The 23,680-nt window shown below is 40.5% G+C and overlaps 1 protein-coding gene and 1 long non-coding RNA gene across 3 annotated transcripts in view; one reads left to right on the top strand and one right to left on the bottom strand.

Annotated features, from left to right (window-relative positions):
- Nucleotides 1–266: 266 nt before the first annotated feature.
- LOC137376546 (glutaminyl-peptide cyclotransferase-like) lies at nt 267–20,088 on the top strand. Of its 2 annotated transcripts, none has more exons than XM_068045306.1 (7): nt 267–466; nt 3,886–4,032; nt 4,973–5,254; nt 9,327–9,500; nt 12,591–12,690; nt 14,299–14,415; nt 19,544–20,088. In XM_068045306.1, the coding sequence occupies exons 1-7, from the start codon at nt 350–352 to the stop codon at nt 19,687–19,689; spliced, it is 1,083 nt and encodes a 360-aa protein (XP_067901407.1). In that variant the 5' UTR covers nt 267–349; the 3' UTR covers nt 19,690–20,088. The 2 variants fall into 2 exon arrangements, with proteins under 2 accessions (XP_067901407.1, XP_067901408.1); XM_068045307.1 differs by lacking the exon at nt 267–466 and adding an exon at nt 3,167–3,227.
- Nucleotides 4,198–23,680, bottom strand: part of LOC137376548 (uncharacterized) — a 75,591-nt gene continuing 56,108 nt past the window's right edge. Inside the window, exons 2-3 of the long non-coding RNA XR_010976274.1 lie at nt 9,415–9,515; nt 4,198–5,718 (exon numbers count right to left, since the gene is read on the bottom strand). This is a non-coding gene — a long non-coding RNA (uncharacterized lncRNA). The remainder of the gene's footprint in view (nt 5,719–9,414; nt 9,516–23,680) is intronic.

Genomic DNA, 23,680 nt, shown 5'->3' with positions numbered 1-23,680 from the left:
GCAGAGTTATTTAATTGTAGGAAAATCATTCCGGTTTTACTGGAGTCTATTGTTTTTCCAGTGGAGACAGAAGCAGCTTGAAATGTCCAAGATCTTTTTATGCTCAATTTGGATTGGTTAAATTTAAAACAACATGCAAGACAGATAAGCCAATGATCACAGCACATCTCAGTGAAGATAGTCTCTTACTTATTCCTTATTTGCCAATCAAATGAAGTCTGGAATGACGTAAGTAAAGAGGAAAGGCTTTTAAGTGCTCTGTGGGTTCTGATTTGACTCACAAGATTGCACATTAATCAGTGAAGAGAGAGAGCAAGACAGAAGTGTGTGCTTGTTACAACAGCTAGAGATGGCTAGTAGCAAGATCTTGATTTATCCTCTTTTTGTGGTTTTATTTCATTTAACAACAATCTTCTGCCAAACGCATGGGCAAGAACAATATAAAGCACCATGGACAGAAGAAAAGGTAGGTTTTAGAGACTGAGGTCTCATTGTGGTGCAAATGTCTAGACAGAGATTGTAGTTTACATTTTAAAATGGTGAAAAGCAGAGAAATATTAAGCTGAGCTTCTGTCTCCCTGGGGCCTGTCATTAGAAGGTTACAAGACATAGCATCACTATATTTTGGGAAGGAAAGGGAAGTGAGAAGGTTTAAGATATAACCCATTTGTACTGCCTTCTTTTTCTGTTGACAATCTGGCATTGTAAGCAAGATTGAAACTAATATTAAAAACCTCAATTTTAACTTGGAGTACGATGGTGACTGTGGGCTGGGGCAGGTGTGACGCTCTGGGCATTTTAGTTCCCAGTCTTCCTATTGCATCATGGACTCCCACTTGAACCCAGAGGGGACCATGACCTGACTGGCAGATGGGAGTGGGACTGCAGTGATAGGAAGCCGCTACAGCCAAGGACAGCACAGGGGCAGTGGTGAGGGGAGGACCAGAAGGTATCGGTAAGGGAGACGGAACATCAGGGCAAGACGGGACCAAGCTGTCTTTGTGTGGTCTGGAGGAGCACTCCTGCTTCTCCTGGCCTACAAAGAAATCTAAAATAATTTAAAGTTCAAAAGTACCTTAGCGCCTCCTGGCCTTAATTTTTCCAAGTTTCACTGGCAGGTCCGGCATCATGTCTGACTTACCCAATGTTGATTAAAAATGGCATCAGGGTCTGAATGATGTAATTGAATCATGACTTTTTAATATTAATAATATCCCCATCTGCCTGCAGCAAGCTGCCTGAAGCTGCCAAAATCATGGTAGTTAAAATGGAGGCAGGTACAAACATATTAGGAACATGATTTTGGGATGTTTGTAAGTAATTTCTATTTGAGTAACTAAAGCATTGTTTAAGTTGTTTTGGTGAAATTCATAACAAATATAGGAATCTAAATAACAAGATTAGTGATGCAATTATATATGACTTCTTCCCAAGGGTAATGTTGCAAAACTGCCTGTGTAGTTTCTTGCCACACTTCTCAGTTAGTTCCATATTTCACTGTATCCTCAAGGGAACATATTAACTCCTTTAATCCAATTGTTGCAATGATAAAAATATTTATACAAATCTTAACTATCACAATTTCACATGGGCTTAGTTTGAATGTAGAAAATGTTGGACCATAATTTGCTGTGACAGGGCATGAAACAGTGTCTTCCATTAGCTAGACCTGCCCTTGCATGTTTCGTTTTTTAATATTTTTGCTTGGCACATTGCTGAAAGTGTGAACTGATATTACTGCAGTGAAGGAAACAGAGCATCTGGAATCTGAGTGAATGGGGAAAGCAACTATTTATCTCCTTAACCAATCAGATTAAAGGATTGTGAAATTAACAACAAGGACAGAGAAGGAAGTATAAGTTACAATGCGGGGAAATTCAATGTAAAATCAGGTAAAGAAAAAGAATAAATAGAGATTGGATTAAGAAAGTGAAAAATGGCACAGAAAGGAAAATTAAAATAATTTTTTTTCTTAAAATCTCCAACAATTAAAACTAAAAGAAAAGCATTAACTGTACTAGTACAAGCAAATTAACAGGGGAAGCTTAGTAACAAGTCCCTTCATGACTTGCTAAGCAGGTTGTCTCTATTGAGTAATGCTTCTATAATATTCTCCCCTATTTCTGTGATATTATGCTGGCAACAGGGGTCTCGCCATCTAGAAAAAAGCAATGCCAAGAACCCCACCAAACCTAAAGAGGACAGCAGCAGGCCTTCCACAGGATCAAGGATGCCGGCGACAGAAGCCCCGCCCTCAGAGAGCGGCAGCTCTTCCACTGAGCGCCACCGTGCAGGCGATGGCTGCTGCTGGTGGAGCTCACACCCAAGGCCCAGGAGCATCACTGGACCCAGGCCTCAAGGAGGTCAGGCTGGGAGGGGTCCCGTGGTGTGGAGGCTGTGGGGGAGGAGGGTGTAGGGGGGTTGTTAGCAAGGGCAAAAGGGTGGCTCTCAGTGGGCCCTCCCTTCCTGATGCCAGGTACCTCATTAAGGCACTGTGTCTTTTAACGAGGGCACCAGCCACACCCCCATGAAAGCCAGGAAGCAGCCTGCATGGTTTCATATGCCATGCTTCCCGTGCAGCGACAGGGCCGCCTGCCGCACAGCTAATTGCGGCAGTGGAGGGATGAGGCCCTTAATTGGGCCTCAATTGGCATCAGGGTGGGAAGGCCATTCACAGGCCTTCCCACCCGACTTGATTTTAGCAGAGGTGGGAAGGTGGCGGAGTTACCCCCCTCCCCCCCACTACTATCCCACTCAATGTTATGCTCTCCCCACCTCCAAACCCGCCGCAGGGGAGAACATGAAATGTCCCCCCTATGTTTGCAGATTCTCACTAAATCACTATCAGAAACAAAACAGCTTTATTACATCCCAGTGTGTATCATGGTATCATTATTTTGAATGGATGTCAGCATCAGTAATTATGCCCTGCTGGAATCATCAGGGTACTATTTCCAGCAGTCATTAGTATTATGCTCTTGGCACTTGCTCTACCTTTATATTATAGAACCTCTCTGCTTTAAGTAGTTGAGTAATATTTTGGAGCTCTGAAATCAGGCTCGTTTAAATTGTGCAATGAATTTCCCAGTACCAGTTGCACACATTTGGTTTCAAGTTGTGACTGCGAATTTCATTTTCTAGCTGAAAAATCTTCCCCCGAGTATTAGGAAGTTCCTTGCAGGCCTGTAATTTGAAAAGCACTGGTGTCCTCCAAGTTTGGGCAAGTGGTGAGGGGGTTATATGCACAGTCTGCCAATGCTTGTTGCCGGCAATTTACATTAATCACCAGTAGGGCTGCTGCCTCTAGAGGAGCAGTTAAACATCTCTTCAAGTGGTTTTCTGCTTATACAGCTTTCTTTACATTCCAAAATTGGGGTGTGGCAGGAACACTGTCAATGTGAAGTAGTCATAAAATGACCTGTTATTGTAGAGGAAGTTAAAGGGAATCATGGTTTATGATGATATAAGACTAAACCAAAGTTAAATAGCAGATTTGTTACTCCCTCACTGATATTGCTGTTCTTTGTTATATGAAAGGGTACTTTGAATTTCCTTAAGTCACTCCAGCTAAACAACTGTCCTCCTAACAATTATTGGGTTGATTTTTCTGTAGTAATATGCAGAGCGGGTCTTCTGCCGTATTCAGCTTTTCTATTATACATGTGATCTTAGCAGGGCTTGTTGTTTAGCAGACAGTTTAGGAGGACTAATTTTAGGATCTGTCTCCACTAACTGCTTAATTATTTACACTCAGCCTCTTCTCAGAAGTTTTTAAAATGTTTTGGAAATATTCGTGGTACTGAGACTTCTGCTAAAAGATGCAGACTAGTGAGGATGGCATCTGTTGTTAATTTTCTCACTTTCTCAATGACTTTAAATCACCAGCTGCTCCATAAGCCCAAGTACCTGACTGCGAATGATATCCGGAATGTTACATCGCTGACCAACATTTCTCTGATGTGGTATAATGATTTGAGACCAATGCTTCGGGAGAGATATCCAGGCTCTATTGGAAATGTTGCCGTGCGCCAGGTGAGTAGAGATAATCCATTAAAGTTTCATTTACCTTGGACTGTGCACTGTGTTACAACAGGCAGGGACAGAGGTAAGATTACAGCTACAGATACACTAGTGATACTTGTGAACTTACAGCCTGTTAGTTGGTAAACACCAAAGGAAAGAATCAGCATAGTGAAATTATTTCTGTACTTTTTATTCAGACAATAGGAAGGGATCAATTGGAATATGTAAACTTAGCAGGATTTCAGTCTGATAGTAAAATGTTCTCTGGAGTTTAAAGGAAATATATGTCCAAACTAGAACAGTTGGGGAAAATCACTGATAGTGTGATTCAAAGAATAACTGATTTTCTCTGCTATTCTTCCAGAGTGACATTTTGACACTGGGCGTCTTGAGCAGACTGCAGCTGCAGGTTTATGTCCAGTCTGAATCTGTTCCCTAATACAGCTTGCAGTAGTGACAGTTGCAATACTCCCAGTATTACCAAAAATTTTATTAAAATATTAATTCAAAATAACAGTTTACTTTGGATGTGTGATGTTTCAAAGTATATCATTCACCTTTATAAAGACGTAAATCCCCCCATTGTCTCCAAGTCATAAATTGAGGTGATGTCAGGTGACATTTTCCCCAGTGTCTGCAAATGCCACTCTGAGTTGCAAAAACCTGCTAACAGAAGCATGAAAGTGACCCAAGGACAAATCCCCCTTTAATTTTGCTTTCATCTTATCAGTCTACCTTGAGGTTGGCATCTCCAAGGAGCTGAACACAAGAACTCATGTTGATGGAAAGAAACCATCCAGTAGCATTTGCCATGGACCTTCACAACCTTGCTTAATGCCACTATTCAGAAAGCAAGTCAATAGAAATTCCAAATTCAGATGTCTTTTAACTAGCTACTATTTTAGCTTCTGTGAGAGTTAACCTTTGTTAAAATTGTTTTTCTCCACAGCATATCATAAGTCAGTTAAGTGAACTCCAAGCTGGCTGGGTAACTGAAGAGGACACTTTCCAGGACGCAATACCCTATGGAACAGTCACATTTTCAAATATCATCAGTACCCTGAATCCCTCAGCCAAGCGAAGGCTGGTGCTGGCTTGTCACCATGACTCAAAATACTACAATGAGTGGTGGTATAGCAGAGTGTATGTGGGTGCCACAGATTCTGCTGTGCCATGTGCCATGATGTTGGAACTGGCTCATGCACTGGACAATCTGCTGCTTGAGATGAAGGTACTCCTTAAACATATGATATATTCCAGCAAAGGCATTGTAAATACTTAACCTGATAAATTATCACATAAAATTCTTGGGTTATTTGACATCTCACATTTGCATCAAGCCACCTGGAAGCGATGGTTAAGATGTTAACCTAAGCATTAATGTATGTTGTCGTTTAATATTTTAATATTACTTCCATTTTATGCAATTTAAATGAAAAGGCTCAACTTTTTTCTAACAAATTTTCTGATAGCAGATGTTCTTATGAAGGATGATTAATATGGTGATTAATTTCAGGCTTCATTCTGGTACTGGTGAAGTTTGGCAGCAGCTGTAGGCGAACTCACTGCTGCCACTGATAACAACAAATACAGATATTTAGAAGGAAGCGATTTCAAACGGGGCATTCTTCCAATGGTGCTCCTCAGATGTGCCTTGCTGGTATTTGCATTAATACAGCCTAATAACATCATGGCCTGTCAAGACACACAAAAGTACATCAGTGCCTATAGTCAATAAAAATATTGATGATATCTGTAGTAATCATATGTCATAAAAGTACATGCTGTAATTTTAACCAGATATTAATTCCTTTGCAGAAACTAACCACTGATGTCTTTGACAATAAAGCATTAACATATATATGATAAACAAACCTAAATATTGAATTAAAACCAGAACATGATGAAATTATCAACTTTATGGGGGATTTTTTTTGGACAAATGTGCAGGGATAAGGGCATTGTAGAATCAGCATGGCTCAGAGTTAGCACTTCTGATTCTGAGTCAGAGATTGTGGGTTTGTCCATTTTGGGGCTTCAGCAAACAACTTAGGCTGACACTCCAGTGCTGCACTTTGGAGGCGCTTATCTTTCAGATGAGATGTTAAACCGTGGCGCTCTCTGCCTGCTCAAGAAGATGTAAAAGATTCCATGATGCTATTTGAAGTGGAGTTCTCCTGATATCACCATCAATAATAATCCTTCAACCAACAACACTAAAACAGCTTAGCTAATTATTTATCCTACTGCAATTACGGGACCTGGTTTTGCACAAAATTGACAGTTGCTTTACAACATGCGTGCAGCAAGATCTGGACAAACTCCAGCCTTGGGATGATAAGTAGCAAGTACCATTTGTGCCATTACAGGCAATGACTATCTCCAACTTCCTCTTGATATTCAATGGCATTACCACCATCAACATCTTGGAGGTCATCATTGTCCAAAAACTCAACTGGAGCAACCACATAAATGCTATGACTACTAGAGCAGGTCATATGCTGGATATTCTGCAATTATTAGCTCACCTCCTGACTTCTCAAAGCCTCTCTACCACCTAAAGGCAGAAGTTAGGATAGTAATGGAATACTATCCACTTCCCTGGATAGATTCAGCTGTAACAACACTCAAGAAGCTCCACACCACCCAGGCAAAGCAGTTCGCTTGATTGGCAATTCATCCACAAGCTTAAAAAATATCACTCCCTCTACTTACTACTAGCATACTGTGGCCGCAGTGTGTACTATATACAGGATGCACCACAGCAAGTCGCCATGGCTTCTTCAGCAGCAGCTTTAAAACTTGCGATCTCCACCACCTAGAAGGAGAAGGGTAGCAGGGGCATGGAAGCAAGTCACGCACCATCCTGACTTGGAATTTATATTGCCTTTCCTTCATTGTCAATGGGTTAAAATGCAGGAACTCCCTTCCTAACAGCAGTGGCGAGTGCCTTCACCGCATGGACTGCAGCAGTTCAAGAAGGTGGCTCACTACCACCTCAATTACAATAAATGCTGGCCATACCAGCAACACCCATATTCAAGAATTAAAAAAAAAACTAAACAGAGCCTCCTGCAGATAAATTGGAAGACCACAAAAGGGCAAGTTTTAACTATTTTCTTGAGAAACAAATAAACATGTACAAGATGAATGAAAAAATTAACAAATAAATTTGAAACAAATCAGCAGCATGTATGGATAGTGTAATAAGAAATTAGGCAGAATTGCCTGAGGTACTTCAAAGTCAGTGATATTTAATTTGTGCAGTAAATAACCACCATAAAACCAGCATAATACATTTTTAAAAATTTGCTCTTGGGATATGAGCATTGCTGGCAAGGCCAGCATTTATTGCCCATCCCTAATTGCCCTTGAAATGTGTAGGAAAGCTGCCTTCTTGAACCGCTGCAGGTGCACCCACAGTACTGTTAGGGAGGGACTTCCAGGATATTGACCTACGGACATTGAAGGAATGGCGATATAGTTTCAAATGAGGATGGCGTGTGGCATAGTGGAGAACTTGCGGGTGGTGGTGTTCCCATGCCTCTGCCCTTCTAGTTGGTGGAAGTCGTAGTTTCGGAATGTGTTGACCAGTTCCTGCCGTACATCTTGTAGATGGTACACACTGCTGTCACTGTGCGCCGGTGGTGGAGGCAGTTAATGTTTAAGGTGGTGGATGGGGTGTCGATCAAGTGGGTTGCTTTGTCTTGGATGGTGCCAAGCTCCTTGAGTCTTGTTGGAGTTGCACTCATCCAGGCAAGTGGTGGGTATTCCATCACACTCCTGACTTGTGCCTTGCAGATGGTGGACAGGCTTTGGGGAGTCAGCAGGTGAGTTACTCGCAGCAGAATTCCCAGCCTCTGACCTGCTCTGGTAGTCCCAGTATTTATATGGTTGGTCCAATTAAGTTTCTGATGAATGGTAACTCCCAAAGAGGTCGATGGTGAGGGATGCAGCGATGGTAATGCTGTTGAATGTCAAGGGGAGATGGTTAGATTCTCTCTTGTTGGAGATGGTCATTGCCTGGCACTTGTGTGGTGCGAATGTTACTTGCCACTGATCAGCCCAAGCCTGAATGACGTCCAGGACTTGCTGCATGCGGGCAAAGACTGCTTCGGTATCTGAGGAGTTGCAAATGGTACTGAACATTGTATAATCATCAGCGAACATCCCAATTCTGACCTTATGTTGGAGGGAAGCAGCTGAAGATAGTTTGGCCGAGGACACGACCCTGAGGAACTCCTGCAGCGATGTCTTGGAGCTGAGACAACTGGCCTCCAATAACCACAACTATCTTCCTTTCTGCTCAGTATGACTCCAACCAGTGGAAGGTTTTCCCGATTCCCATTGATTTCAATTTTGCTAGGGCTCCTTGATGCCGCACTCGGTCAAATGCTGCCTTGAATTACCTCTAAACCAGCACTGCATGAAGATTTAAAATTGTTCCAGGGCGGTGCAGTGGTTAGCACCGCAGCCTCACAACTCCAGTGATCTGGGTTCAATTCTGGGTACTGCCTGTGCGGAGTTTGCAAGTTCTCCCCGTGACTACATGGGTTTTCACCAGGTGCTCCGGTTTCCTCCCACAGCCAAAGACTTGCAGGTTGATAGGTAAATTGGCCATTGTAAATTGCCCCTAGTATAGGTAGGTGGTAGGGGAATATCGGGAAGGTGGGGATGTGGTAGGAATATAGGATTAGTATAAATGGGTGGTTGATGGTCGGCACAGACTCGGTGGGCTGAAGGGCCTGTTTCAGTGCTATATTTCTAAATAAAATTTAAAAAAATAAATGGATCATACTATGTCAAAAAAATTGGAAAAAAGGAGGCATCGCCCAAGAAACTGACACAATACTAGGTTTATTTATTGGCCATACTGTCCAGAGTTTAAACTGTTATCATGTAAATAATGATTCAAGTAGGTACACTCATTATCAAAGCATCTATACAGTACATTCCAAATCATAGAAATATACAGCATGGGAGGAGGCCATTCGGCCCATCATGTCCACTCTGACCGACAAGTAGCCATCCAGTCTAATTCCACTTTCTAGCTCTTGGTCTGTAGCCTTGTTGGTTATGGCACTTCATGTGCTTATCCAAGTACTTTTTAAATGTTATGAAGGTTTCTGCCTCAACACCCTTTCAGGCAGTGAGTTCCAAATCCCCACCACTCTCTGGTGAAAACATTTTCCCTCAAATCCCCTCTAAACCTCCTAACTCTTACCCTAAATCTATGCCCCTGGTTATGAACCCCTCAAACAAGGGGAATAGGCTTGCATTTAAATTATTTCTCTTTTGTTTAGGATATTAGTGACAGACCGGATCTGACCCTGCAGCTCATTTTTTTTGATGGAGAAGAAGCATTTCAATATTGGTCTGAGAATGACTCACTTTACGGTTCTCGACATTTGGCGCAGAAGATGGAGAGGACGCCACATCCACCTGGTGCCACAGATACCAACCAGCTGCATGGAATTGTAAGTACTGACCACCTACAAGATAGGAAAAAATACCAGAAATGATTGTCATTTGACAGTAGACAAGATGTATGTCAATAAAACTTTGAATACGGTGCGGCTTTTCTCAATCACAGATTCATGTCCATAAAGATTCAATAAATCTCTTTTTTCCTGTGAGTTAATAGCAATGAGAAGTTGGACTGCATGCATTGATGGCATTGTGAAGTCAGAGTTCTTGCTAATGGTAGTATAAGGTAATCATGCCTAGCTAATGCCAATATGAGGTCAACATGCCTAGTGAATGGCATTGTAAGACTGAAGCCTAGTTAATGGCTGGACAGGGCAGGGGTGGTTGGAGTGTCTGGGTTATTGGTTAGATAAGGTTGGAGTCTCCTTTTTAATGGCATCGTGTGGTTACAGTAACTTTGTTATCAGTAGTGTGAGTTTGGAGTTGCTTAATTAATGGTGGTGTGAGATTGGAGTGACTACATTAAACGTAGTATGAGGTTTGAGAGACTGTTTAATGAGATTGAGGGGTTGGAGTGTCTGCATTATTAGTGTGATATTGGAACAGTTGTTTTGTGTTTGTGCCATCTTGTTTTGTAAATGGATTGTAAACACAGGAATCCCATTATCATTAATGGTATGGAGCAAATTTGACTTTATCTTATACCTCATCTTGCTCCTGCATTGTGTTCCACTAAATAGAGGTAAGCAATGGTCCTGTGTGAATTCCTTTAAGTGACATTATTAGAGAACTGACAGAAAAAAACATGTTGTATATTTAGAGAGAGGTGCACACTTGCCCATTTAGTTACACCCAAAAGTAAAATTCCATCTTTACCATACTGTAAAGCTATTAGGTGGGATTTTCTAATTGGCAGGTAATATGGATTTTTCACAAAGTAAAATGGGTTAACACTGCAATCATTTTCCATCCCCAGCTGCACATATATTAATTAGGTAATCAGAGTTTTCACAGGTACTATCCAAATATTTTAGTCACACTTATAATGTAACTGTAACTTGGGTAATGCCCTAAGACATTTCACAAAGGGTAGATCAGTTAGCAAGAAGGAATAGAAAGAAGGTGACAGAAGACTTGACCCAAAAGGTCAGTTTTGAGGAGAATTTTGAAGATGAGATGTAGAAGATTGAGGAGGTTAGGAATAAAGTTCCACTGGTCAGCGTTACGATATTTAACACTACAAATGTAGAATACAGTCAGCCAATAAAAGAGGAAAAGACATCTGGCCAATGATGAAATATGTGCTAAATGACAAAAATATTTTATAAAATTATATCCACTAATTGGCTTGTCAACACACAAAGGCCGGGACTTTACCAGCACTGGGTGACAGGCTGGAAGATGAGTAAGCTGGTAAAATGCCGGGGAGCCACATCAGGAAAGCTCCCCAACATAGTCCCACTGCTGGGGAAGTTTCCCAGTGGCGAATGCATGCCGGAATGGTTGCCTGCCGAGCAGAGGCGGGCAGCCACTTTAAATAATTAAAGGCCCAATTAACGACAATTTTTCCCAGACCACTGGTAAAAAGTGCTGCATGGAGCCAACCTCCCAGCAGCTTCTTGCAGGTGAATGGGACATTGGAGCCAGAGGCTCCATAACCCAAAGAGGGGGCTGCAGTCAAAAAAGGCTGCCTCTACAGCCCCAAAGATGCATCAGGGGGCGCCCCCCCCCTCCATTAGACAGGTCTGAGCACCCTCAGTCACCTAATTTTTTAAATTCAGCTTAGCGTCTCAAGGGCGCCTCTATGTTGAGGCGGCCTTATGTTCTCCGGCCTGCCTGAGCAGCACTCACCTCTCCCAATGGCGCTACTGAGACTCCAGTGCTGCTAGCCCACCCACCATCCTTAATTAGACAGTGGGCCCGATGGCCAATTAAGAGGCCGCCTCTGGGAAGATTGCCGATGTGGTCCCGCTGGCCATGTGAGAGCACTTAGGACCCACATACGGTCCTGATGTTGGGTCTTGCCCCCCATTTCTGAGAAAATCCCAGGCAGAGAAACTTATTCTGTTGGAGATGACTCCATCCTTTAGGAAGATGAAGGTACTGTAAAGTAAAACAAATACATTGGCTACATGATGTAAGGGTTACATTTCTAACGTTTAATCATGAACATAAACAGGAACAGATATTCATTCAGCTCCCCTTCCCTGACTATCTAAGAAAATTGAAATTGATGCTGTTCTAGTTGACTCTGAGTTTCCAGAATAAAACAGTTGCAAATTAAAGTTGGAATCTGGATGCTGAGGGTGAAGGAGCCTAATTACCTTAAACTATCTGCAATTAGTCTAGCCAGTACCAGGTAAACTGGTTACAAAATTAGGCAGTAACTATGTTTCTCACAGCAGTTACTAATCCATCTTAAAAACTTTAAAACAAAGGTAACAGTGATTTTAGGAATCCTGCACTAATTTATTTTAATTTAAAGCTGACTATCTTTGTTAAAAGCTGGGAAGTGGTGTTTCACGAGAGTCGGTGCTGGGACCACTGTTGTTTACCATTTATATAAACAAATTGGGCTCAAGAACCGACAATTTCAAAATTTGTGGACAACACTTTAATTAGGGGGTACAGTTAGTACAGACGTAGACTACAACAAAACACAGGAAACGTGAATAAGCTTGAAGAACGGACATGTAATTAGCAAATGAACTGCAAGATAGATAAGTGAGGTGGTACATTTTAGCATGAAGAATAAGGAGACCACATACTCCTTAGAAAATGTCTAAATGGAATAGAGAACTGAGGGTTCTGAGCATACGGATACACAAATCATTAAAAGTAGCAACATAGCTTAATAAGGACATAGAAAAAGCAAAGCACTGAGTTTCATTTCTCAAGGGATAGAATTGAAAAGCAGTGAACTTATACAAATAAACAAGTTTCAAATGTTATATTTTAAGGAAGCTAATATGAGGATAAAACAATTTACTAACCCATAAACATTTTAGTGATGAAATTTATACCAGCTGGAACCCCTTTATTAATTCTACTAGATCTATTTGGTAGTCACTGGGAATTGAGGGATTGGTTAACCTGTTGATAAGCGAATGTTCTAATTTGACAAACTGCATTCCTCGTAGGACCTATTTGTATTATTGGATTTAATTGGTGCACCAAACCCAAGATTTCCAAGTTATTTTCCAAATACAGCTCGATGGCATAAAAGACTACAGCTAATAGGTAATTAAAACTAACAGAAATGTAGATTGTTATACATTTGGTGGCTATTATATGTCGCAAATTTGTTTCTAGTCTTAAATTTTGTTTTCGTTTTTTTTCCTTCTGAATTGCACGTATTCCCTAATTACCAACACTGACCCCCAGCCCCCAAGAGATTGCTTCCTTCCATTTTTTATCCTTCCGCTGGGACACTGAAACAGCCTAGATGTGGAAGGCTTTGAGAACTATAATAAATGTCATTTTATAAACAGTTCTAAGGAATTGCACTTTAAACTGACTTAAAACAATTCTCCTTAATGAAATGGGAGAACAAGACTTGCATTATATTATTAAACTTAGTTAGAATCATAGAAATTTATGGCACAGAAGGAGGTCATTCGGCCCATCCTATCTGCGTCAGCCAAAAAAGTGCTATCCAGCCTAGTCCCACTTTCCAGTTCTTGGTCCATAGCTTTGTAGGTTATGTCACTTCAGGCTGTCATGCCAAATATGAGTGATAGAAGTAAAAAAATTGAGTCGGGAGCCAGAACATTGAAGATCATTTTGACACTTCATGATATGAACTAAGGAAAAGCATGTTGATGTGTAAATGGGCACATTGAGCAAACTGAAAGTTTGGTCATACATTATCAAAGAATGGCTTAAACCAGAATTCCATTAATAGAATTATACAGCACAGAAGGCCATTCAGTTCACTGTGGCTGTGCAAGTACATGGACCAATTAGTCACACTCCCTTGCTCTTTCTCCATTGTCCTCAATTTTTTCTTTTCAAGTATCTAGCAAATTCCCTTTTGAAAGTTATTATTGATCCTTGGTGTCATATTTGACACTGAAATGAACATTTGATCACATATTCGTGCCGTCACTGGGATCTATTTCCAACTCTGTATTGTCGCCCGACTCTATTCCTGCTTCATCTCCTTTGCTGCTGAAACCCTCATCCTTGGCTTTGTTACATCTAAAGTTGACTACCTCCCATAATCTTCACAAACTTTGCTGCCCGTGTCCTAACTCACACTAAGTCCCATTCACTCATTGATTCCTGTGCTTGCTGACCTACTCTGGATCCCACTTATGCGATGCCTCAATTTTACAATTCTCATTCGTGTTTTCAAATCCCTCCATGGTCTCTCCCCTATCTATCTCTGTAATCTCCTCCAGCCCGACAGCCCTCCAAAATATCTGCGCTCCTCCAATTCTGGCCTTTTAACCATGCCAATTTTAATCGCTCCACCAGTTGCCTTCAGCTGCTGTTGAATCTGCTTCCACTACCCTTGCAGGTAGTGCATTCCAGATCATAACTTGCTGTGTAAAATAAATTCTCTTCATCTTCCTGGTTAGTTTTCCAATTACCTTAAAGGAATTACCTTATCTTCAACATTTTATTGAGTAATGTTCCAAATGGTTGGCCATTAAAATTTCAAACAGGGCATTGCCTGTCACATTAGCAAAGATTTGTGAAAAGTACCAAGAAAACAGTGCACATATCTCTATGTTGTGATTGCCATTTTATCCTCATGCAATCAACTACCAACATTCACAAGAAAAACCTACTGAGACCTCTATAAAATGCAACCAAACCAACTTGCTTAATGTTGTCCAACAGAGCGGCGACTGCATCGACTGGGTTTATTGAATGACCATCCCAATGAGGTGAAATATTTCTGGACCAAAATGCGAGCTGGGCATATTGACGATGACCATACACCATTTTTGCAAAGAGGTATGTTGTAGCATGTCACAATGACGAAGTTTTTCTCCTGTTATGTGTAACAAATCATAGATCTCTTTATACTTAGCATACCTCCCTAGATTTCGTACTCTGTACCTCTATTTATATAGTGGAGTGGAAATAATTGGATAGCTATTTCAAAGAGCCAGCATAGGCATGATGGACCAAATGGCCTCTTTCTGTGCTGTAAGTTTCTGTAATACTTTACAATTTTTTTTTTATACTTCACTTTGTCATATAAATAGAATTAATTTTTTAATATCTGTGTTGCATATCTAGATTCATTGCTAACAGCCTATTTCTACACACTGTAGAATTTTTATCCTTTTCTTTCCGGTCCTTTTTTAAAATGATCTACAACAGGAAAATGTAAAATTATTGCTGAAACCACCCATGTGCTACTTGTAACAAACTGATTAATGCATTGGGATGAAATTCTTATTGTTTTAATGGAATTGTTAGCCCATTTTAAATAATGATAAAATGGTGAAATAAATAGTTTCATCAAAGTCTGTTAACGAATTTACTACAAACAGCATACAGCAGAGTCTCTCCCATAGGTAGGGCTGTTGAAGCGAATTATACACTCTTTATCCCAGCGCAGGACCAACCTTGCTTGCAGCTCTGAGTGATGTATTCTTAGGTAGGTGAAGGCATAGTCCCAGACCATTTTGAATTTTCACATTAAAAATGATGCATTCTGTTTAATTATTCAACTAATGGATTATAATAATGCTATAAAACTTGGATACGTAGGAAATAGTCAGGAAAATTATAACAGGCTTCAGCAGCAAATGGGAAGACAAATGACAGATGAAATTTAATGCAGAGAAATGTGAAGTAATGCATTTTGGAAGGAAGAATGTAGAGGCAATATGAACTAAATAGTGCAATTTTAAGGAGGTACAGGAACAGCAAGACCTGGGAGTTAACATACACAAATCTTTGAAGGTGGCAGAACAATAAGGTTGTTAAATAAGTTTATGGGATCCTGGATTTTATAAATGAAAGAAAGAGTACAAAAGCAAAGCAGTTATGCTAAATCTCGTAAATCACTGGTTAGGCCTCAGCTGGAATATTATGTCCAATTCTGAGAAGCACACTTTAGGAAGCATATCAAGGACTTGGAGATGCTGCAAAGATGATGTACTGGAACTGCGTGAGAATAAAGGGCTTTAGTTATGTGGAGAGACTAAAGCTGGGATTGTCCTCCGGAGAGCAGAGACGGTTATGGGGAGATTTAATAAAAGTATTCAAAATTATGAAGGGTTTTTATAGAGTAAATAAGGAGAAACTGTTTACACTGGCAGGAGGGTCAGTAATCAGAGGACACAGATTTAAGATAATTGGTAAAAGAACCAGAGAGGAGATGACAATATCTTTTACGCTGCGAGTTGTTATGATCTGGAATGAACAGTCTGAAAGAGTAGTGGAAGCAAAATGTTGTTTCCAAGAGCTAGCTACACATAAAAGCAAAAACTTACATTTAAATAGCATTCTTAACATTATAAAATAACCCAAGATGATTCACAGGACTGTTAACAAACAAAATTTGACACAGAAGGAGATATTAGGACAGATGACTAAAAGCTTGCTCAGAAAGGTAGGTTTTAAGGATCAACTTAAAAAGGAGAGACAGGGACTGATAGAGAAATTTAGGGAATGAATTCCAGAGCCTATGGCCTAGGCAGCGGAAGGCTACCAATGAAAATTCAGGATGCTTAAAAGGCCAAAATTGGAGGAGTGTGGAGATCTTGGAGGGTTGTAGGGCTGGAGGAGGTTACAGTGAAAGAAGGGAGAGGCCATGGAGGGATTTGAAAACAGTAATGAGAATTTTAAAATCGGTATTGCCAGATCAGGAGCCATTGTGGGTCAGCAAGTATAGGGGTGATGTGAGACCAGGACTTAGTGCAAGATAGAATACAGGCAGCAGAGTTTTGGATGAGCTCAAGCTTTCGGAAAGTGCAAGGTTGCAGGGCCAGCCAGGACAGCTTTGGAATAGATGAGTCTAGAGGTAACAAAGGCATAGATGAGGGTTTCAGCAGCCGATATTGATGATTTTATGAAGGTGAAAGTAGGTAGCCTTGGTGATGGACAGGAGATCACAAGAACACAGAAGTAGGAGCAGAAGTAGACCATATGGCCCATAGAGTCTGCTGCGCCATTCAATACGATCATGGCTGATCTTAGGATTCAACTTCACTTTGCCACCCGCTCCCCACATTCCTTGATTCCCTGAGAGACCAAAAATCTATCTATCCCAGCCTTAAATGTATTCAACGATGGAGCATCCCCAGCCCTCTGGGGTAGAGAATTCCAAAGATTCATAACCCTTTGAGTGAAATAATTTCTCCTCATCTCAATCCTAAATGATCGGCCCCTTATCCTGAGACTGTGCCTCCATGTTTTAGATTCCCCAACCAGCGGAAATGATCTTTGTGTCGATCCTATCCAGTCCCTTTAGAATCGTATATGTTTCAATGAGATCACCTCTCATTCTTCTAAACCCAAGAGAATACATAGAGTCATACAGCACAGAAACAGGCCCATCGTGTCTGAGCTGGCCATCAAACACCTATCTATTCTAATCCCATTTTCCAGCACTCGGCCCATAGCCTTGTATGCTATGGCATTTCAAGTGCTCATGTAAATACTTCTTAAATGTTGTGAAGTAATTAGATGAGCACTTGAAATGCCATACAGGTCCAATTTACTCAGCCTCTCATCATAGGACAACCAGGTCATCCAAGGAACCAATCTAGTGAACCTTCGCTGTACCGCCTCCAATGCAAGTATATCCTTTCTTATGTGGAGACCAAAACTGCACACAGTACTCCAGATGTGGTCTCACCAAAACCCTGTACAATTGTAGCAATACTTCCTTATTCCAGTACTCCAATCCCCTTGCAATAAAGGCCAACATGTCATTTGCCTTCCTAATTGCTTGCTGTACCTGCATGCTAACTTTCTGCATTCCTTGTACAAGCACCCCCAAGTCTCTTTGACCATCAACACTTACAAGTTTCACACCTTTTAAAAAATGTTCTGCTTTTCTATTTTTACGGCCAAAGTGAATAACTTCACATTTCCCTACATTATACTCCATCTGCCATCTTGTCGCCCACTCACTTAACCTGTCTATACCACTTTACAGCCTCTCTCTGTCGTCCCCACAGCTTACCTTTCCACCTACCTTTGTATCATCAGCAAACTTAGATACATTACCCTCAGTCATTAATATAGTTTGTAAATAGCTGCGGCCCCAGAACTGATCCTTGCGGACTCCACTATTTACTGCCTGCCAACTTGAAAATGCTCCATTTATGCCCACTCGTTGCTTCCTGTCTGTTAACCAATTTTCTGTCCATGCTAATATATTACTCCAACTCCATGAGCCCTTATCTTGCCTATTAGCTTTTTGCGTGGTACCTTATTGAATGCCTTTTGGAAATCCAGGTATACAACATCTAGTGGTGCCCCTTTATCTAACCTACTAGTTACATCCTCAAAAAAAACTCTAATAAATTTGTCAAACAGGATTTCCTTTTAGTAAAACCATGTTGACTTGTTCTAATCATACTGTGTTTTTCTAAGTGCATTGTTAAGACTTCCTTAATAGATTCCAGCATTTTCCCAACAACTGATGTTAGACTAACAAAAGAACCACAGAAAATTTACGGCACAGAAGGAGACCATTCAGCCCATCGTGTCTGCGCCAGCTGAAAAAACTAGCTGCCCAATCTAATCCCACCTTCCAGCCCTGATCCGTAGCTTTAATGGCCTGTAATTCCCTGTTTCCTCTCTCCCTCCTTTCTTGAATTTTCCAGTTTCCAATCTGATGGGACCATTCCTGAATCTAAGGAATTATGGAACATCATATCTAGTGCATCCAATATCCCTGCAGTTATCTCTTCTGGAAGGAGCTTAGCTCAGGGTCAAATAGGACACCAAAGTTACAAACAGTCTGTTTCAGCCTCAGACCAGGGACAGGAATGGTCAGTGTGAGCTGATAACAGTGCAGTGAGGGATATAGGCACCAGGGACCTGAAAAACTGGACAAGCAACTATGTATCATCTTAACCAATCAGATTAAAGTATTGTGAAATAAACAGTGTAAGGACTGATAGTAAAGGATAGCATAAGGACATTAATAAGAAGGGATCTGGCCTCAGAAGATCATGAAGTAGAATCAGTTTGGTTGGAAATTAGGATTGGCAGGAATTAGAAAACACTGGTAGGAGTAATTTATAGGCCCTTTAACAGTAGTTATATTATTGGACAGAACATTAAATGGGAAATTATTAGAGAATATAAAAAAGCTAATGTATTAATTGTGGGGGACTGTAATCTGCATATAGACTGGAACAATCAAATTGGCAACAGTGGTCTAGAAGATGAATTTGTAGAATGCTTTCATGACAGTTTCTTGGAACAATATGTTGTAGAACTGACTAGGGATAAAGCTATCTTAGATCTCGTATTGTGTAATGAAGCAGGATTAATAAGCAATGTTATAGTAAAAGATCCACTAGGAAATAGTGGTCATAATACCATTGAATTTCATGTTAAGTTTGAAAGTGACACATTTCAATCATAAACAAGAATGTTAAACTTAAACAAAGCCAATTAAAAATGAAAAGTTCACATTTTTAAAATCCCCAACAATTTACTTGAAGGAATGAGATTTCATACTTGTAATAGTTAGTTTTTAGTACCAAAGAAATGGATTGGCAATCATTAACATTTATCACATCATTTAGAATTGAAATGGACAACACAGCTTTTCTGTGGCAAAATTATTTTGTATCTGCCACACAAATATAGCAACTTGACGTCATTCAATTCATTTCGATGGTGAGGCAGCCATTGAAAACAAGATGTTGTTTTCGCAAAGCTAACGATAGAGTGGCACAACTCGGAGAGCAACTTTTGGATTTCTGTGGTTAATCGTGCATCTGCTCCTCGCCTGAGGTTGCTGTAACATTTCTGTAAAAACAACTGAGTGCGATTAGCCTCAATGTTATGTTGACAGCAAATTATGGCCCACTTTAGAATGTAACATTGAAAGGAATAAACCAACTGCATATCAAGTAATTCTTCACTGTTTTATGTTCCATAGGTGTTCCCATTCTGCACATCATACCTACACCTTTCCCTCAAGTGTGGCACAGCATGGAGGATAATGAGAACAATCTGGATCCAACAACAATTGATAACCTTAATAAAATATTGCAGCTGTTTGTTTTGGAGTATCTCAGATTATAATATAGCCCTGGTGTATACAAAATGAATGGATATGATAGAGTTAAGTAGTTCAAATCAAACAGATTTCAGTAAATACAAATAGCAGTCCCTGCTGTCTTTATGCAATTTGGTAACCTTTATCTAAAGTACCCAAATTTACTCACCAAATTAATGTCAATTTGTATTTAATGTGCTGTCTGAGTCAATATTGATTGTTGCTAACAAATAAGAGCTTCAGAACATGCATCCTTGGTAAACAATGCAAACCGGTAATAGTTTTCTTGGCATTTTTGTCTTAGTAGACATTTGAAACCTTTTCGGTGACATTACAATGTAACTGCATCTAAAATATATCTTTTAATTGTAATTTTTACATTTGACTATTGTGATGAAAGCATTAAATAGCACAGTGGTACTACACATTTTGTGTGAATGTAAGTTTGAATTTGACATGGGAGCATCATCAGTTCAGTATTTCATGTTGGGAATTATATACGTGGAACATGTGAACACACACTCATTGTGAAATGCATCAGTTGAGTATGAAATCAATTTTTAAAAGAAAACTTTGTAATTAAATTTTGGGAAGAACTCTGTCTTCCAAACCCGAGAACTAATAATTTAAAAAATATATAGAGTTTCTAACGATAGAGAAGAGCAGAGTAGCCCATCAGTTCTTTTCTAACAATATAAATTTAAGTACACATGTGCAAAGCTCTGCTTTCCCTGACTTGGCTGTCATCAACAGGCAGTATAACCAAATTCTGTCTGTTCACAAACGTATTTAAAGCTGTTACCAACAGGATACGTGTACCAAAGAAGATGGCTTGCAAGTTAAGAAGTTTTGTTTTCTGACACTATGATTTAGTTTCAAAACCTATCTAGGAAGAGCTTTGCTTTGACTGCACATGTGGTATGATATTTATGGTGCCAGGGTGAAAACACTGCTACTTGACTTTAATTTGTTACAATAAAAGTAGTGCAGAAAACAGGAAAAGACTCGAGTTTCTAATTCTATGGGATTTAGTATTATTTCAAGTGGCCATCTCTTTCCCTCAGATGTGAGGGCTGTTAACATTGCTAGTCATTTATCTTTAGAGGAAAGCTTACTGATCAGGCAAAATTCCACATTGGTGAACTGGTCCCGAGAGTAAAAATAATATTCTACCCTACATCTAATCTGCAGCTGGAATACTTCAACTGAACAAAATTGTACTTTTTACCCAAAGTGTACACTTTGAGTTATTTGTAACATTGTATTCATAGGAATTGCTTATGAGGTGGATGATGTCACTTAACAATGTTGACTGCTTTAGAAGTGATAATTGGAAGGAGGTGAAGTATTTTGTGTAAAATTTCATGTTATCACAACAATTTGTACTAAAGGTATCTTATAATGTGTTACGATCAGGTGAGGAGGGGTCGAAAGGCTCCCCTCTTGTTCCCCTCCTTGTTTGACCACAACAGTGTTTATTTCTTTTAAACAATGGATATGCTTACCAATTCAGTGAGTGTTTACCCCTTTATATGCTATGATCATAAAAGAACCAATTGGACAGGTTTTCTTGAGTTTAAACAAGAGGTTAGTTTATTGCACTTAAAACCAAAACACACACACACACGTTACAGAGTGGTAAAGAATAGATTGGTTGTATTAGAGTCCGGAACAATAAAAAAGAATATACAGTCTGTTGAGTCTGGTAATTCAGTTATCTTCTGGCTGAACCCAGTGGTCCTGAATTTTCTGGCTGGTAGATGTGGCCGACTGGTTCATGGTTTTTCTTGGAGACAGTGATATAGATGGTTTTCTTCCAGGTGTCTCTTTTTGTAGCAATGATAGGCTTGGATGTTTGCAGCCAGCATTCGAACCTGCAATGCATATGGAAGAGAGAGAGAGAACCCACTTGGATCCTTTGATGGTCAATCTCAGGTGCTTGTCTGTCTGTAGAGAGAAGAAACAGCTAGTTTCACACAGATGGAGAGTCTGTCACATGATGGCCCAGTGTATTCTCTCTTTTGCAACCTAATTAGATCAGATCTAAGAATTCCAATCTCTCTCAGGTCCCATTTTTTCAGTGTTTATCCTCTGAGTGGTCCGTCTTCACCAGTGTTAATGTTCCAAGATTGTCTTGTTAATGAAGGCAAGGCAGGCAGCCCATTCAAAATTCTCAGGCTATTGTTCTGGTTGGTGATTTCCCTGACCTACGTCTCCACCTCAATACATTGGTATGTAGGGTATTTAGATGCAAATTGCAAAGGCCATTTTAGCTGCCAGTGACCTTTTATCAGTTCTTTGTCTCCTGCTTTCTTTTCAAAGTTTAATTCAGGTTTCCAACCAATAGATTAAAAATAATCATCATTCGGCATAGCATGTGTACACGACACCTCCACACCACACAAAATGAAATGCGATGATAGGAGCATTTCATCATAAGGTCATAGGTTAAAAAAAAACTGTACACACAAATTCATCCTCAAACACTTACTTCTCAATCTCACACTGTTATAGCTATGCTCTGGTTTAGTTTTCATCTGGGATGATTCTGCACTGAATTAGGACACTGGATAATACATCAGCTATCACATTGTTTTTTCCTGCAATGTGGGTAATTTTTAAGTGGTCGAGTTGCAAAAGCAGGCTCCATCGAAATAGCCTTGCATTCTGATTTTTGAATTTCTCCACAAAGGTTAAAGGATTATAGAACATAGAACAGCACACTCCACGATGTTGTGCCGAACCTTTAACCTACTCTAAGATCTAAGTAACTACCTACCCTTCATTCTACTATCATCCATGTACCTATCCAAGAGTCGCTTAAATGCCCCTAATGTATCTGCTTCTACTACCACCGCTGGCAGCGCATTCCACGCACCCACCACTCTCTGTGTAAAGAACCTACCTCTGACATCTCCCCGAAACCTTCCTCCAATCACCTTAAAATTATGCCCCCTGGTGATAGCCCTTTCCACCCTGGGAAAAAGTCTCTGACTATCCACTCTATCTATGTCTCTCATCATCTTGTACCCCTCTATCAAGTCACCTCTCATCCTTCTTCGCTCCAATGAGAAAAGCCCTAGCTCCCTCAATCTTTCTTCGTAGGACATGCCCTCCAGTCCAGGCAGCATCCTGGTAAATCTCCTCTGCACCCTCTCTAAAGCTTCCACATCCTTGCTATAATGAGGCGACCAGAACTGAACACAATATTCCAAGTGTGGTCGAACCAGGGCCTCATAGAGCTGCAGCATAACCTCGCGGCTCTTAAACTCAATCCCCCTGTTAATGAAAGCCAACACACCATACGCCTTAACAACCCTATCAACTTGGGTGGCAACTTTGAGCGATCTATGGACATGGACCCCAAGATCCCTCTGTTCCTCCACACTACCAAGAATCCTGTCTTTAAGCCTGTATTCCGCATTCAAATTCGACCTTCCAAAATGAATCACTTCACACTTTTCCAGGTTGAACTCCATCTGCCACTTCTCAGCCCAGCTCTGCATCCTGTCATAAAAACAAGAAATGCTGGAATCACTCAGCAGGTCTGGCAGCATCTGTGGAAAGAGAAGCAGAGTTAACGTTTCGGGTCAGTGACCCTTCATCTGCATCCTGTCAATGTCCCGTTGCAACCTACAACAGCCTTCCACACGATCCACAACTCCAGCAACCTTCGTGTCATCGGCAAACTTGCTAACCCAGCCTTCCACTTCCTCATCCAAGTCATTTATAAAAATCACAAAGAGCAGAGGTCCCAGAACAGATCCTTGTGGAACACCACTGGTCACAGAGCTCCATGCTGAATACTTTCCATCTACTACCACCCTCTGACTTCTATGGGCCAGCCAATTTTGTATCCAGACAGCCAACTTTCCCTGTATCCCATGCCTCCTTACTTTCTGAATGAGCCTACCATGGGGAACCTTATCAAACGCCTTGCTAAAATCCACATACACCACATCCACTGCTCTTTCTTCATCAATGTGTTTTGTCACATCCTCAAAGAATTCAATAAGG

The sequence above is a fragment of the Heterodontus francisci genome, chromosome 13 (assembly GCF_036365525.1).
Source record: "Heterodontus francisci isolate sHetFra1 chromosome 13, sHetFra1.hap1, whole genome shotgun sequence".
NCBI lineage: Eukaryota > Metazoa > Chordata > Chondrichthyes > Heterodontiformes > Heterodontidae > Heterodontus > Heterodontus francisci.
The sequence above is the reverse complement of the archived record's forward strand: the minus strand, read 5'-3'. Positions and strand labels throughout refer to the sequence as shown.